The sequence below is a fragment of the Gymnoscopelus braueri genome, assembly GCF_963280865.1.
Source record: "Gymnoscopelus braueri genome assembly, chromosome: 16".
Classification (NCBI taxonomy): domain Eukaryota; kingdom Metazoa; phylum Chordata; class Actinopteri; order Myctophiformes; family Myctophidae; genus Gymnoscopelus; species Gymnoscopelus braueri.
In genome coordinates this window covers 18,551,862-18,570,117 of record NC_137616.1, presented here as the reverse complement: position 1 = coordinate 18,570,117, position 18,256 = coordinate 18,551,862, and the positions used below count along the sequence as shown (strand labels likewise).

The 18,256-nt window shown below is 41.1% G+C and overlaps 1 protein-coding gene across 1 annotated transcript; it reads right to left on the bottom strand.

The window, feature by feature from the left end:
* Positions 1-2,272: 2,272 nt before the first annotated feature.
* hadhb (hydroxyacyl-CoA dehydrogenase trifunctional multienzyme complex subunit beta) lies at positions 2,273-18,009 on the bottom strand. The gene is made up of 16 exons (XM_080452518.1): positions 17,924-18,009; positions 16,343-16,415; positions 15,492-15,533; positions 15,205-15,301; positions 14,717-14,761; positions 14,144-14,243; positions 13,415-13,502; positions 12,955-13,142; positions 9,956-10,136; positions 8,879-9,000; positions 7,728-7,807; positions 7,069-7,116; positions 6,453-6,540; positions 5,658-5,732; positions 3,246-3,410; positions 2,273-2,854 (listed from the first exon to the last, which is right to left on the bottom strand). The coding sequence occupies exons 2-16, from the start codon at positions 16,407-16,409 to the stop codon at positions 2,819-2,821; spliced, it is 1,422 nt and encodes a 473-aa protein (XP_080308644.1). The 5' UTR covers positions 16,410-16,415; positions 17,924-18,009; the 3' UTR covers positions 2,273-2,818.
* Positions 18,010-18,256: the final 247 nt, after the last annotated feature.

Genomic DNA, 18,256 nt, shown 5'->3' with positions numbered 1-18,256 from the left:
TATATAAATGACTGCAATCAGTCGTGTGACTGAGAAATGTCTGCTTGGAGACTTGATCTTACCTGCAAGGGTGTGTTGTATGGGCAGCCTACGGTTCCACCTTTGAGGTTCATCTGTTGCTGGTTGCAGGTTGAAATACTGTGCTTTACGGCAAGGTGTGGAACGTTTCACATAGGCCTAGGTATCATAGGTATCCTGTATGAATAAGGAGTGGCCCATTGAAATTAAACCACTTCAAGCATATAGGTGAGGCACAACACAGATAATTTTGCCTAACACGATCTGAAAATCACTTAAAAGTTTTTAAAAAAAGCAATGTGAATTATAATCACTTACCATGATTTTGAACAAAGGTTATCTAGACCATGGCACTGCAGGCGATGTCGGAAGCCAATATGTGAGAGGTCATATGTGTAGTCCAGGCAAATATATTCTGTCCTAGAAACATTTTAAACACCTCTGATTTAAGTTTAGTTTTACGTTAGGCAGGATTAAAAAAAACCTGTTCAAGGTTACTAGTGCAGGAACATTACATCAAATCATGTTTTTGAAAATAAAAAGGGTCCTTGAAAGTATATTTGAATTTCTGAGATCTTAAAAGTAATTGATTTAGTGCTGTTTGCTTGTATTACAATATTTAAATAACCTACAGCATGACAAACATGAACACTTGTGGTCCACATAATCTGGGGGCTTCACCCAACAAATCCTTGCATAAATTATTAAGATACACATCAATGATGTGTATCAAGGAAGTGCGTTCGCAAAGCATAAATACCACATTGATGTGAGTTGGCAATTTAAATCATTTTGGGATAATGTTACAGTGCAAAGATCGCAAGACTGCAGGCCAAAATGTAGTGGGCAGAAATACAATTTCCTCAAAGCATATACAGCAGACCATAGGTGCGGGATTTTCCTCGACACCTCGGGCAAAAGTTCCAATGTTAACATATACAGTACAGTATACTTCACTAAGTCAAGTGGGAATAATATGAATGTAACGCATACAACTTCCCAAAGTTGGGGCGTCGTGTGTATGTACTGTATGTGCATAACATTAAGCAACTTTCCATATACTGTAAAAATGACAGAACTCCATCTCTGCGCAGCAGCACACACACAGACAGACACACAGTGTCACAGATACACCCCATCGAGCAGGTGGAGGAAGGGGGAGTCAAGTGCAGCTTTCAGCAGGTGCTGCCCCGTGTGAGCGGAGTAGGACGAGATGAAAGCTCCCTCTCTCCCTGCATCTCTCTCTCTCTTCCCTCCTCTCCCCCCATCCCAACCCCCGATCCCCCTCTTCCCTGTGAGTGCGGTGAGGTAGATTTGTAGTGACAGCAGCGGGTGCATTCGCCAGTCACACCCCATAAAAGGCTCCGTCTGATCAAAGCTCTGCCGAGGCAGGGAGGCGCCCGCTATGCCGGTGTGTGTCTGCGTGTCTCCGTGTCTCACAGGGTTGAGGCGGTTTGAAGCTTTAAAACAAGAAAAAAAACACTTCTCTCCCGCACCCGCTATTTACATTTGAGCTCCGTTTTGCCTTGCCAGTAAAACATTGGTTTTATTCCCCCTGCCTGTAAGCCTGTGTGACAACCACTGCATTCATCAACTCCACCTCACACACATGTAGTGTCAACGATGTAAGGAGTAGAATTAAATCTTTAAATACATTTAAACGGAATTGTCTGAAGTTATGTTAACAAGCCCCGACCTGTGAGAAATGTGTGTGCATACAGTATGTATGAGCAAGAACAGTGTCTGTGTTTACTAGCTAGAGTATGTGTGTGTGTGTGTGTGTGTGTGTGTGTGATTGTCTATGCAGGCGCTGAGGAGACCGGAATCCCCTGTGAACACTAAGGAGATCATACACGCACCAAAGTTGCCTGCGGTTGTGAAACAATGTGTTGATATATATTTATCCACCCAGTGTGGAAAAATGTAGTCAGTGTGAAAGTTGGACTGGCGGCTACAACAACGTTTTATCTAACGTCATACCCGTCAGAACCCAAATATGTGGGTGTATGTATGCGATTTGCTCATCATATTCTGGTGATCATATTCATGATCTGGTATAGAGGGAAAAAAAGGAGGATGCCGGTCAAAGAAGTATATACTGTAGAGCACATAGTAAGGGTTTGTAGCTAAGATCAGTAGTGAATATCATGTATTTAATGAGAATGAGGACATCTTCCGTCCTGAATAAGTTGTAATCATACAGTATTCACAGAATAAAATACTGTGAAAAGTAACAAATGAGTGTCTGTTTAGTTACCATCAGACCATTTAATTCCCAGATTTTGTAAGAAAAAGACATTTTACATTTTATAAACAATGCTATTATTATTAGCAGCTCCTCTTGAATGCTTACACCTCTCTATGTTACATTGCGGACCTCAGGAGTGCTGACTAGCTGACTAGCAGGAGCGCCTGCCAAAGTTAAACAAAACCAAGGCAACTGAACATACCAGGACAATCCCTATAAACAACAGGCACTCAGTTTTGGAACATTTACATACAGTCCTTCACAAACACAGGCCTGATTTATACTTGGTTGCGAGCAGGTGTCAATACACCAAAAATAGCACATCTACAAGCGCTCAACGCGTCCGTGACGCGTTGAGAGCTTGTAGATGTGTTATTTTCTGTGTGCGACGCGATGCAACGAAACGGGTATAAGTCAGGGAATACAGCTTAATTCCCCAATCAAGGCAAAGTGGTGGCGGTATGGTATGTACAGCCTCCGTAGCTCTACTGATGCGTGTGGAGTTGTTGCGATGGAGCCACAGAACGTGTTAGACATGTTGCTCTCAGTGCTTTACTGGGGGTAGGCCTCGATCACCATGGCATGACCCTGGAACAGCCAAACAATAAACAATCAATGTATACATACATCAATATTGTGATGATAATATCACACTGGGATGCAAATATACATTTTCTTTTTTCAAACATTTTCGAAAATAGCGTCAATAGCCGATCTACAAGCTCACAGCGCTTTGCCATGCAATGCGTTATGAGTTTGTATTTCAGCTATTTCCACTATTTAAAAAAAAAGAGAAAGATAGATTTCATTATGTGAACTGCCGAATTATATTACAAAATAACATTTGCCAATGCAATCTATGACACGATGTGAATTAAAAAAAAAGAAAAAACACAGGTGTCTCATAGTCTTTTCCAAATAAATGTCCCCTATACTACAGTTTCTCTCTTTGTGTGTGCATTGTGCAAGTCTTCCTCACCTGTCCTCCTGCTGCGCATGCTGCCACCAGTCCGTACTGTCCCCCTTCCTTCTGCAGACGGTGTGCTACGGTTGTAACCAGCCGGCAGCCTGTGGCTCCAAACGGGTGACCCAGGGACAGGGAGCCTCCCCACAGGTTGAACTTCTCCATCGGTGGCGTACCAACCTGCACAAACAAGGCCAAATTTAACATCCGACTCTTCAACAAGGGAGAGATCTTGAGCAGGGAAACTGTACGCGTGTTTTCCCATAAACTGCGAGTAAATGAAGTATATGTGTCAGGGTTCACGCTTACTCTGCTTACTCTGTACTTGAAAAAAAAAATTGTCAAATTGACTTGTGTTGTGTATAAGAAGTGAGGAGAATGTGTGGAAAAATCTGCTAAAAAAAAAATACAATAAATCAAGTCTCATGCACATTCAAATCTATTACAGTATATATCTCAACTCTTTAATTCCCAATTTCTGGTCACACACTTTCTTTTATAAAAATATATCTGACAGTGAGATTTGTTTCTCCAAATATTACTGTTCATTGTGCCAAGTGAAAAATAAATCACTTGAAAACTATATTTCCGCCCATTTTTGGCATTTCACTGAGCTTATTCGAGCCTTAACCCTTATGCCCAGAGGCAAGGCAAAATCCGTGCACATATGGAAATGGAGAACATGAGCCACCGGCTGGTAGCTCACTGCAGCAACACGCTCATCAAATGCCTCCTGAAATCGGATCAGTTGTATGCCACGCCTTAAATGTAAATCGTACAAAAGTTTATCATTATCAGGGAGAATTAATCGCAAGAAAGGGAGGGAATGTCTCATTAGGGTGACAAGGATGCTGCAAATCTGGTAAGAAAAGGACATGTGAAATCGACTAGGTGGTGATCATGCAGGTGGGGCCTTCTCTACTAAACAATGTTGAGAAAGGCAAGAGAAAAAGCCTTAAGTCTTGGAGACATGGAGTATAAATCACACAGGTGCTACTCTCACCTGAGGGCTTCTGTGAAGTGTAAAAGTAGGAATACATTTCAGGTATACACTTGGACTTGTGTTGTAAGTATAACGCCTCTAAGTTGTACCCGTAAGTGTAACCAATTATAATACAGTCCAACTGGAATGCATTAAAGTTCTCTGTTGTGTATATATATCACAATAACACACTACTACACTATGCCCGAGATGTTTGGTTAAAAATTGTGGATGAATCTTGTTGCCAATGGCTGGGACAACATATGAAAGCAATAGTACACACAAGGCCGTGATATATTGATAATACCATAGTTAACTCCAATATGTGCCAACCACACACATAACACCTAGAATTGTAGACCTGCAAACTTGAAAGTATTTGTTTTCACATTAATAGTATACAGTACATAAATTCCCCCCCAAAAAAGTTCAGCAATTTAACTTTGGTCCATTATTTCTTCCCTTCAATAATACCAATCAAAACAAGAGCGATTAATGGAAGCATATTGGGGGATTTTGGCAAATATATGGTGGGTGCTACCCACACGTTTAGCTGTGTTGCCGTTCATTCCACAATCCTTACAAGTTATACCTCGTTGTAAAAGGTGACTAATCAACGATAACAATATAAAAAATAATACCAATTGGTGTTATTGAAGGGGAGAAATAATCAACCGAAGTTAATTTTCCGAACTTCTTTTGGAGGAGTTTGTTTATTTATTTTTCTTTGAATTAACCATTTGGAACACAGTTGCGCCGTGCGGGACACTGTGGAACACAGTTGTGTTTTTGTAGGCAAAGTAGACACTAGGCAGGATATTTAAATTTGCCTTTTGGAAAGGAATGTTGCATGCATATTAGGGAATAAAAGGCTATATGAATTAGTGTGACTGTGTCAAGCACACTATTGACAATAGGAGAGCGAGAGAGAGAGCGAGAGCGAGAGCAATGTTATATTAGTTTTGTCTATAACTATGCAGTGTGTCGTCTATTTAACCCACACCTGCTCAACCCGATCTCAATACTTTCTTCAGTTGACCCTGAAGCCTGACTTACATTCTGTTATTTGCCGGTGTTTCGTACCAAAACTATAGACCTCCAAGCTCACAACACATTGCAACGTGAAGCGCTGTGTGCTTCACTTCCAACCAAGTATAAATCCAACATAACCTGCTGATTTGACCCATTCATCAATAATGCATCACCAAGGGTTTCCCGCATTTCCTTCCTTTTGGCCTTTATCACAGAGACAATAGCCATTGTGTGGAACATTGAGGCGTTTTAAAATGTCAGGAACATTGAGGCGTTTTAAAATGTCATTATGCCATTTGTTATCAAGTCACATTGGTAGCAGCACCAGTCAACTCACCAGCCCTTCCCCAAAAATAGCCCCCCAAATAAAGCGGTGTCTGCGCCACCGAGTGGAAGCTTCAAGCTGCCCTTACTTTTGATTTCCTGCCCATGTACGTCTGAGCGAACCAGTCCGAATCCATGGCTTTCAAATTAGCCATGATCTGCCCCTGGAAAAGAAACAAACGAACGAACAATCAATCAATAACACACACACGGAAACACATTGATTTCTTACAGCTCAGTCAGAACCACTAAGTGCAGGTTGTGGAGTGGAGCCAGTCAAATCTCACTCGCTACCTCCTCAAACATGGATGGCTATGAATAAAGCAGGCCACAATGGCATTGAGCCAGAGACAGACACGGGATCAATAGATACAGTATTACTTCAATTATGAAAAACTGCATGTCTATAAATCATTATCTCAGAGATCGATCGTAATATTAACCCATTCAGTCCGGGAACGCATCTGTGTCACTCTTGGATTTTGTTTGAGCTATTAAAAAATAGCAGATCTACAAGCTCATAGATCTGCAATTTGTTTTTGAATATATATAGCGAACATTTGTAACTCAAATCTTTGCTTCTGGAGCAAAACTATTTTACAAATGTTTGCTTTCAAATATATATATATATATATATATATATATATATATATATATATATATATATATATATATATATATATATATATATATATATATATATATATATATATATATATATATAAAGATTTATTTATTTATTAAGCACTATGAGCTTGTAGATCTGCTATTTTTGAATAGCCAAAGTGTAAAATAATCTAAAAGGACATACAAGTAGCCTATGCGTTCCCGGCTTGAATGGGTTAAACACATTCCATCTCCCAGACACCAATCTGCTGACTTACTGCGAACGCCTCATGGAACTCAAACACATCGATGTCGTCCATGGTCAGCCCGGCACGGTCCAGAGCCTTGGGTGTGCCGTACGTCGGCCTGAAGCAGTCAAACAGAACAGCATATGAGATACAGTCACAACTAATGGGTGAAATTATTCCTTCGGTCTGCTGACTCGCTGATCACCAAGTCCTAATCTTGAATTTATGTGATGTTTATGTCCATTTATCTATTAACATGAATAGATTTTATTTTCCCCCCTGATAAGAATGTGAAAATATGCTTTCTGACACTTTTTTTAACGCCTTTTTAAATCAATCACTACTCTACTGTCTATTGTCAATGTCAGGCAGAAATCTTGTATCTCCATATTTTGCCTTTTTATGATCTTTTCATGAATCAATGCCCCATTTTAATACTTCAATGTATGACATTGTCACGCAAAAGTAGTGAAAATAGCCTATCTACAAGCTCACAACGCATAGCGATGCGAGCTTGTAGAGTGGTTAAGTCTGTCTGTTTTATAATTATTTAACCAATGAAAAGCATTAACAAGACATGTGACCCATTTAACACAGGTTCTTTTTTCCATTTCCTGAAACGTAACAGAGCTGTGGAGAGACTCACCCCAGTAGCAGCTGGTCTTTGGGGTCCTGGGACACGTATACAAAGTCTCTGTGGGGCCAAAACAGAGAAACTATCAACAAATCTATGGAACAATTACTTTAGCTTATTTGTTTATTTGGCAGGGACGATGCACATTCATCTACACTAAAACATGATATACTATCAACAAATCTATGGAACAATTACTTTAGCTTATTTGTTTATTTGGCAGGGACAATGCACATTCATCTACACTAAAACATGATATATATATTACATACACATGGTTAGGTGTAAATATGACAGATATAGCTAGATTTACCAAATGACACTCCGAGTTAAAGACCTGTAAGGTCTGTTTGGAACCCCCTCATGGAATCTTTGAGAAGCACGGTTTTAGCCTAATAAATGCATCCAGTGTTTGTTGACATGTCGCTCGACAGAAATGCCACTTTCTCAACTGAAGAAGTGTCACCGGTTGAGCAAGATGCACCACACTTTTTCACTCAAGCATAAATTAGGCTTAATTCACCGCAAAGGTTATGTATAGTGCAGTATATACACAAAGTTGCAAGGATTCGTAGTGTACTATCAGTACTACCCAGCTAGGGTAGCCCATGCTACAAATGTGTGCACCTTTCATACTGGATGTTGCTTTGGATGCAAAAGGTAAAAGTTACCTGAGGTAGGCTTTAGGCTTGTAGCCCATGGCCAGTGCTTTCTCTTCAGACATGATGAGAACAGCTGAGGCACCATCAGTCTAAGGACACATGCACAGGTTTTTGAGGTTAGAGAAAACTAGCGTTCTACACCACAGTTCCTAATACTGTCCAACTTACTCTGGATTAGAATGTCATCTTGACCACATCTTAACTGCCCTAAATACTTCGTTAACCGGGATCCCCCATGGGTCTATACTTGCTCCCCTCCTTTTTTTCCCACTACACCAATGCTGAAAATAGCCAATCTATACAGAAGGATATTTCATTTTACTGTCCTGTGGGAACTTATGAATGCCGGTGCATTTCAATATCACGTCACTCTACCTTGTCAGAATGCATGCATTGTTATCCTGTCACGTGAGTATGAATGCCAAGTGCCACTTTACAGGTACAGAGTTAATTTAACTCTCTGCTAGATTAAAGTTAAATTAGACGGTTTGCCAGCCTACAGATGGGTATTTATCGTTTCTGTTCATTCCATACACATATTTTATCATTCCCAAATGCCTAGTCTTGCATGCTTTATAGACACCTATCGTGTGAGTATTAAGTACTGAACCGGTAACATTAATCTCTCGGGGGAACAGTCACATGATAGTAAGGAGGACGATGTGTGAATGTTAATTCTTTACCCGGCAATACTGGTATTCCAGCAGAAACACAGCTACAGTGAGTGTTCCATGCACAGGACAAGGCATTAACTTCTTTTGTTAACCGGATACAGTGGCTAGTGCGCCAAGAAGTTCACCAGAGGCAATTGTAGAAAACAGCACCGACTTAAGCCAGTATTGTTACCTGCCTGGGGAGTGGAACTGACAGACTAACCACAAATAATATTTTACCAGAATCTGCCTGGTGGCTGGCTGGAATTTCAATCCCTGACACTGGAGGCAAGCATGTGTGGTTTGTATGTGGGTGTATTCTCATAGGGTTGACATACATTATGTATTGCTGTTCCTGCCTTTGTGCACTCTGGGGACGAATATGCAGTGGTGACAATGTTGTGTAGTTAAGTGTGTGTGTGTGTGTGTGTGTGTGTGTGTGTGTGTGTGTGTGTGTGTGTGTGTGTGTGTGTGTGTGTGTGTGTGTGTGTGTGTGTGTGTACACACCAGGAAGGAGGAGTTGGCGGCGGTCACTGTTCCATGGGGTTTGACGAAGGCTGGCTTCAGCTTGGCCATCTGCTCCATGGAGGACGGGCGGATGCCGTTATCCTTCGAGACGATGTCTCGGCCTGAGCAGGAGAAAAACGCTCATCATTAAAACAGCAAATAGACTAACACTGAACCACAGACAAACCTGGCTTGTGGACAAACAAGGATTCAATTCAATTACATTTTATTAAATTGTCAAATCACAACAAGTTGTCTCAAGACACTTTACATGTAGAGAAGAGACCCGGCATCCCATCATGTCTGATTTATACTTTGGCGTGCATCGTGACATGCACTGAATATAGCTGATGAGTGATCTACAAGCTTAGCTCACAACACGTCACGCTTTCGATGTGCGACACTGGCATGCAACTAAATATGAATCAGACCTAAAGGCTGCTGGGTGAAAATAATTCTCCTCATTAATCAGATGTATGTGGCCCAGTAAGAAACCCGGTTTATTCTGTTTAGAAGGTGGTAATGTTTACATACAGTATAAAAGTAAACCAAACATCCCACAACAAATTAAGTAACGTCGAATATAAACATGTTTGTGGACCGTGACTACGCCTTCCTACGAGTGGCTATAATGAGGGTTGTGATGTGTTTATGCATGTGCCTTCGGGATGGGTGCAGATAAGCGATTACCATGTACATGAAAATAGTTAATTATCCCTTTAGGACAGATTATCCAAAAATAAAAAATAAATAATAGTGTATATGTGTATAATATACAATATGGCTATTACCGGTAATATATATTAAAAGCTTAGTTCTAAAATGATAGCTGATTAAGAGACAACTAGGAAACCACAAGGCAGAGGAAAACATTTCCAGAAAGACACGACTGTTCATTTTATTTGCATGCCATGTGTATATTGTCCATATGACAGATAACCACCAAGTGTACACAAAAACAATGCCCAAACGGCCAACCCTATGTGCTTTCCTTTAAGCATTTAATGGAGAAGGTGTATGCATTCCTATAAATCAACCATGTCCAGTTTACATCATCATCATCTCTACTAGGATTACCTGGCACCTTGAAGGAGATCACGTCCTCCAGTAAGCCGGCGTCCTGTGCTTTCTTGGCATTGGCATGTGATCGAATGGAAAACTCGTCCTGCTCCAACCGTGTCACCCCAAAGGCAGCAGCCAGACGGTCAGCACTGTGGCCCATGGTCTCTGCCGTGGAGAATTCAGCCACAGCAGGCAGCTACACACATAATCATTTATTATATATCGTTTTTTTCATAATTTATTTGACTGTGGTCCACCATTTACTGTTAACACTTGACTGATCTTGGGCCACGAGCAAAATATCATACCCCAAAAATAGGCCATTATTTGTATCCCATTTGTACTGGAAAATACTAATAAGCATTGCTGCGATGTACGATGTTATTTATAGTTTATAGCAGAGGGGAAAGAAATATCATATTGAACATCCTGTTGAAGATATTGTAGAAACTGTCAAGTTCTGACTCCTATAAGACTGACTTCTCATACTCATACACGTGGGCCCTCATTTATCAAAGTTGCGCATACCAAATAATGGGCGTACACCGCAATAGTCAGGACTTATCATTCTATCGTGACTTTGACTTGAGTGTACGGCCTGCTCAGATCTCACATCTGGTCTGAGGGCGCGTAGGATTTGTCTACACCAGTTTGTTCCATCGTAGACCTGCAAAGCAGCATTGTCTGACAGGCATCTAAACATGTATACATGTATAGTCCAAAAATGTATAGCTATAAATCTAATAAATAATAAATGTGAAAAAAACACATTTTGTAAAGGCAAACATCAACGGAGCAATTAAAAACAATATAACATATTTACAATGTTACAAGTTAGATTCTTAATCATTCAACCATTTAAACCGTGCTTTACTGGCTCTGTTAAGACATATGGGCATATACATGCGAGAGGATTTTGAGGACAGCTCTGCTGGAATATTTTCATGGAGAGGTCTGCCCACTGCCCAGCGCAAGTGATCTTCATTGTGGCTTTTGGCCAAGGGACTGCAGTGGGAGGTCGAAGGTAACCAGCCCACCACACACCAGCCTGCATCCATTAATGTTTACGCATTCATCAATCATTCCATAAACATTCAAAGTATGATGAAAGCCCAAGGCTATCTCCCATAATGTGGTGTGACGGCCAAGGACCATGAGAGGACACAGGACTCTTTTATTTTGCATAACAGCAGAGTGTGCGTGTCTCAGTGGCACTGCTCGGGGTTAAATTAAGACCCAAACTTATTAATCATGACGATGTGATTGGTGTCATTCAACAACGTAGGCCTACGGGAAACAGACTATTATTTAATTCATGATTCAGGTTTCGTTTAGGATATATCTCTAGAATTAAAAATATATTTTTTTTCTTCCCCAAACAACATTCTTATGACACCTTATAGTTGACAGGACTTGTGGTGTTTCGAATGCAGTCGTATTTTTGTTTTATTTGTGTTATATTGTCTTTATTGGATGCGTCTTGTCAGGTATCGGGTCTTTGCCCTGTGTAGGCAAATAGCATGTGCCATTTCCCGCATATGATAGGCGTTAGTGATGCGCGGGTCGGGTTTTTTCATGACCCGCCCCGCCCCGGAACCGAACCCGCCTCAACCCGCGCCGCAAAACGAATATAAATCAATGACTCGATGAAAAAAAAGAAGATAATCATGAGTGAGTGTGAGTGAACTGTACACCGTAGCCTACATCGCACATCAGTATAAACAAATTAATATATGTTTTGGCCTTTACATCTAGCGACCTTAATATGCAAAACCTACAGCTTGTGTTTAGTTGTGTTAATGTTATACATGAATGATGGTGTAAGGGAGGTTGATTACTTGCCTTAGATGCCTACAATGTGTTCGTGTGTCACAAACTTTCGCCACTAACTTTATCCATTGCAGACAGAGAGTCACTGTGCTTGCTTGTATAATATCCACGACCCATACGAGTTCTGGTTTTGACGGATTTTATTATCGTCAAGTGGGTTCGGCTTGGTTCATATTCTATCACTTAAGGGACCCCGGTTCTGTTTATCATTACACCCGAGCGAACCACCCATACGCAGCGCTGATTAGGAGGAGATGCAGCTGTGTAAAGCTTCATTTGTGCTTCGCCGTATGGCGGTGTTGTTGCGTATCGAAAATAGCAGACATACAAGCTCACAACGCGGCGCGTTGCAACGTGTTGTGAGCTTGTAGGTCTGATATTTTCAACGCGCAACACCATGGTACGAAGAATAGGCTGATCTATCGGATAACTGCAGCGCTGTGAGACACAGCAGCACCAGGCTGTCGGGAATGAACCCACACTGACATTGTCAGATCATGATAGAAACTTCAAATAATTATGATGGGTTTTAATGGTAGTTTCATCCAAATATTAATATTAATAATAGGCTTAAATTAGATTTTTTTTTGCGTGTGAGAGTGGTGTTACCCGCGGGAAACGGGTCAACCCGCGCATCACTAATAGGCGTGTGTGCTGTGTAGCTGTGTGTGAATCCACGGAGATGATTGGTGGGGGGTAACTTCACATGTATTCCGCTGCTTCATGTTGAAAAACAGGTGGCGCGAGTCTCCGCCACATTTATCAACAGCGGACAAATATTACGCTGTGATTGACAGGGTACACCTGCTTGATAAATCTCACTTGGACGTGAGCGTAAGCCAATTCCTGGGCTTGAATTTAACTCATTCAGTGCCACATGACGTCTAAGACGTCCGTTTTTATCACCATTGTTAAGCCCTGAGCGCCACGTGACGTCTAAGACGTCATAAAAAAAAATTGGGAAAAAAAATGTTCTGAACCCAAGAAGAAAATGTGCTGCTCCATTAACTCTTTGTTTAACTTCTTACTGAAAAAGGCTGTATCTCGGCTCCTGAGCACTTTTTTTTTACAATGATTTTTTGGCTCTGGCACTGGGACAACACAGCCAGAAATAAGTCTGGCACTGAATGAGTTAAGCTGGTTTGTACACTCCATAAATAATTGAGCGTTTGTGCATGCGTTACCTCTGGTGCAAGATGTGCCATGCGGATGCTGCCAATCAGGGCCAGTCTCTGGCCCATGGTCTTGGCCTTGTTGAGGGACAGCATGGTCTTCCTCATCTTGCGGCTGTGGCGGATGGGAACGTCGGACATGAACTCCACACCACCTGCTACTACGGCATCACACTGGCCTGCTGCGATCAAACCAACAGCTACACAGACGGTAGGGAGGTACAATTACAAACCAAGTATACAGATGTAAATTATACATAGTTCACCAAATGAACTCTCGTGCCCAAAAATTGTCGAATATAGAGATTTGGTGTAGAGGGAAAAAAAGTAGGAGCCCTACTATGGACCCCTGAGAGACACCGGTCAACAAAGAATACGGGATTTAAGTGGATGCATTAGTTGTGTCTGTGTTAATTTTATCAAAGTTAAGCTAAACCAATAGTGGCAAACATGGACACACACACACACACACCTGAGGTCATGGCAACGTTGGAAGAGATACAGGCCATTGTGACGGTGTGAGATGGGATCTTATCAGAGAAGCCTGCACCCAGTGCTGCCTGCAACACACAAACACATCATTACCATCATCATCATCGCCCCAAAAGAAAGGAGATCCTACAACTATCTTTCAATAAAAGTGACAACACCTCTAAACCTGGATTCGGGAGTCGACAGTTTCCAACCCCTGACCACAACGTTAACCGTGCAGATACAAGCAAGCAGAGCGAGTCTCCGTGAGCTCTATGTTGCTAGGAGGTGTATTGCTAAAATGCAAGCCATGTTTAAATGTTTAAACGCACGAGAAGCACCAAAAACCTTGGGCACCTTTCACCGAGCCTTATTCTTTATGTAGGACTAATACAGACGTGTCACAATGGGGTAAGATGAGACTGCAGCAATAAGGTTCTATTTCATTTTATCAATACTGATCTTAAGTGGTGCGTCACTGACAAAAGTGTTGCTATGTCAGATAAAACAGGTTGGAAGACAAACACTACGGCAATATTTGCTCCTCCTGCTACGTCCCACCGCCAATTCCACATTCCTCTGTGCAGGACTGCCACCTGCTTACACGGAACATGAATGAGAGGCGCCTCCGAAGTTGCGTGGCTCCGCCTATATTATGTATCTGCACTGTAAGAGGTTGAACCTCACGTTGGGACCAGTCTATGGTGTTTGTGTGTGTAGTGTACTGTACCTCTCTTGCTATGTTGCTGGTTTTTACTTCCTGGATGACCGTTCCATAGATGATGTAATCTACAGCGTCTTTAGGGAGACCAGTCTTATGTAGTAGACCCCTAAAAACCCAAATACAAAAGCAAGTTGGCACACAGATTGCAAGTTCTGTACCTCATGATTCAAACTTGAGTATCAAGCACTGAGAATGTGAAGCATGCTGACAGCCAACACAACACAGCATTCTTTGGGCTATTACGTGGTAGATGATTGTAGAATAGGGTTTACACACAACACAAGCAGGCTTGTGACAGGAATAACATTTGGGTAAAATCACCACAAACTTCTTTAACAGCCATCATCACTCTGCCCTCGTGCAAGGCACTAGAACCGCTGCTGCTCCAGTGGAACTGCTCAGTGTCCAACAGTAGTGTACAACATTGATGTTGTCATAGGTTTTCACTATATGACATAACCAGCGTTTATTGAAATAACCTTGACCCATTTTTATGCTCATGTTACATGTCCCCACAAATGACACAGGAGCACGAACAATACTAAAGATAAGCATGCGCACGTGCAGACACACACTTACTGTAGAGCAGCTCTGGCCAAGTCATGGGGCATCAGGTCAGCATACCTGTCAACACAAAACATAAACTCAAACCGTCATAATTAGAAACAGAACAATTTGGCAACATCAACTTTTCAGTTTCAGTGAGAGCTTTCAATATTTTTAAAACCAAACAGACATACAGTATTATCTGTGAAAGTGGCATCATCAGTCTGCTATTAATGTAGAATTATTAGAAATTATAGAACAAACCACTTTTTACCACTAAATTATGATATTTTAGTAATATTGTTAATGCTGTTCTAAATACTGCCAACCAGGTGAAGAAATCACAGATTGAGGCTTTAACCTTTGCTTTTATACGAAATACCTGAGACTATTAAGATTTATTTATCGCTGCGCAACACGCTTCCATAGAAGACAAGTTGGCTTCTATGGAATCCAAATGACTGAAATCAGTCGTGGCGACTGAGAACTTCTTTAATCCATGGGAGCAGAGAAGGACATACGTGGTTCCAGACAGCAGGAATGGCGTGCGGACTCCTTCCACTAGAACTATGTTCTTCACCCCAGGCCGCGCCAGCGTCTTCTTGCTCTTGGTCTGAACTGGAGACAGTAAAATCCTCAATATTAATTTAACTGCAGCGTAAGAATTGACCCAAATGGACACTACACTCTCAGAATTAGATTTAACACTTGAGGAACTCGAAAGACCTGTAAGTTACAAAACTAAAACAGAATCCACATAAAAACAGTATTTATACATTTTATACACTTATATTTGCTGATAACTCACCCGTAGCCTGGAGCTGAGCTGTAGTACTGACTGAGCGAGCCGCTGTACACAAACACATAGATAATGTCAACCTTCAACCTTCATCACGTCAATAAATAAAATCACATACCGGTATTCAAACTTGAATCACTTTAGCACAACGCTGTTACTACACTGGCATACACGATCTATGAAAGGCAAGCTGAACACTGCTGAAGCTCATACTGCATGTACTTGAGATGCTGAGCACACCATTTTATTAACCCATTAAGACCTGGAACTGTCTCATTTTTAGATTTGAGCTAAAAAGCATTATTTTACACTTTGGGCTATTCAAAAATAGCAGATATACAAGCTCATAGCTCATCAAAATATTTTGATGGGGGTCCGCAGCCAAATACATATAATTTTGGAAAAGATTGAGCACCACTGATATAGAAACAAACGTTTTTCAGAAAACTGTTGAGATTTAGGAGACATGTAGAATCGGCTTCAGGTCTTAATGGGTTAAGCTGGTCAAGACAAAATATGGAGAAAGTACTAACCACAATATTAATAACAAAAGCCCTCTAAGTGCCAGTAATGTACTGGATTAAAAATAGTAATTTAGAGTGTATATGAAATGCATAGTCAATTACTGAAACCAACTACCTACAACATCACTGTTTAACCCATTTAGACCTGAGGCTGATTCTAAAAACGCCTTCTAAATCCTGACCTAAGTTTTCTGAAAAACTTCAAATATGTATTCAAAAATTACAACAGCTACATAGCAACAGGAACCCCAAAAAGGTTCTGGGGTCCTGAAAGGTATAGTTACAAATATGGGTTCCCGCCTAAAATGGGTTAATAAAGGTGGATTGAGGACTCACCGAACTGTGACGCCCAGGCAGGGTTCACTGGGCTGCTCCGAATCGACTTCAGCAGCATGGAAGCCATTGTATACTAGAATTAAATAATTGTCCATAATCATTAGTGTTCATTATGAGGGATTTTACATTATGACATCAAATAAACCTCTCAAAAATGTTTGGAAATGCATGTTTGTTTGAACATATCTGTAATTTTACTAGGAGCATAATATCTTATATCAGGGTCAGGGAAAGACTGCCCATTTCCCTTTACAATGATGTCCCATTTATGTACTTTTACACCCCTTTTTTTTGCCCCAATTTAGTCGTTATGCCAATTGATTCCTCCCCACACACATTTGTGTGTTGTCACTGCTGTACTGACTGAGGAGCCCGCCCCTTCCCGGAACACTGGCCAATTGTGTTCGTATAGACCAGGGGTAGGCAACATTTAGGCACGGATGCCAACATTGGCAAAGGGGAGGGTGATCACTGGCACACTGGCATAAGTGTGAGAGGTTTTTTCTTTTAAAATCAAATAAATAAATAAAAAGTTTAGTCAGTTAAATTTAGTCCACTCACATCTATATACAAATTACATCCTGCACATAATTCTACAATCATTTAAACTCCTAACTCTGACTGGGGAGGGATTCTGGAGAGGTGGTTGGGTTATTGCTCTGAGTCTAATGATCGTTACAGTACATCCTGATGTGAAAGAAAATATTTCTAAAGAAGAAAAAAGAAAGGTTGTTATGTATAGCCTATGAACAATCAAAATCAGTTGGAATATTTAACTTTGATGTGGTGTCATAATTAAACTTAATGTTGATATGGCAGGCACACTGACTATCAAGAAAATGAAAACATCAGAACAGCTGATTGTATGAGGCGAGGGGTCAAGTGAAAGATCAACTCTTATCACTGTAAAATCCTCAGTTTCCAGGTTATGACCCAGATCGGTCATGTGTAATGTCACAGGTCAGAGAGAGAATGGGGGTCATTGCCATGATAAAATATCATAGAGCAGTGGTTCTCAAAGTAGGGTCCGAGGACTCAAGGGTTCATTGAAGGAGGTTCCAAATGGAACTTCATAGGTCTGTAACCCTGAGAGTCTACAAATGGAACCAAATGGACCCGAGTCCTTGAAATATAATAATTTGAGAACTACTGTCATAGAGTGATGTAACGACAGAGCATGCCAGCATGCCAGCCTGCCAGGTCACCCAATCCCACCTCACCACTATGTCCTGCACTGATATGACCCTTCACCTAGATTCCCATGCTAGAGAATGACAAGGACAGGAGGACCGCAGCATCACGGGACCCAGACAGACAGACACACACTGTCAGAGGACATTCTAGTTAAAGTTCTGTTCATGCGACACCATTAAAACCAGTATAAGTACTGGCTTGCTGTCTAAACAGCAAGGTGGCTAGCGTTAGCTAAACAGCTAGCTGATCAGCTAATTAGCCCAACTTTCCCATTCTTCCGCACCGTCTAGTCTAGTGAATGAAGCGTGACATGAGGTCAAACCAGAGCAGAGTATTAATGTTGGAGAGATTCACTAGAGTTGTATAAATGAAAGAAATACATCTTACCTGTAAGGTTGTTTGTGTTTAAGTCTCTTCACTCAGCGATGCTTCCCTGTCAAACAGATCCAGCTAAATGACTACAAAAATCGCTAGGGATGTAAAGCCCCCACCAACCTTATAGTAATCCTTAAATATGCCTGACAACAAAGTTGGACATAAAGAATATTTATTCTGGCAGGACTTGAAATAATGTAGACACATTTACCATTTCGTATTGTTGTTAATGTTATATTAATTGCATTTCATTCGAAATGAATTAAAGCTAACTATAAATAGTAAATATTCGTTACGGCGATACTACCGCTGTTCTTTGCGGGTCCATATAGCTCGGTCGTCAAA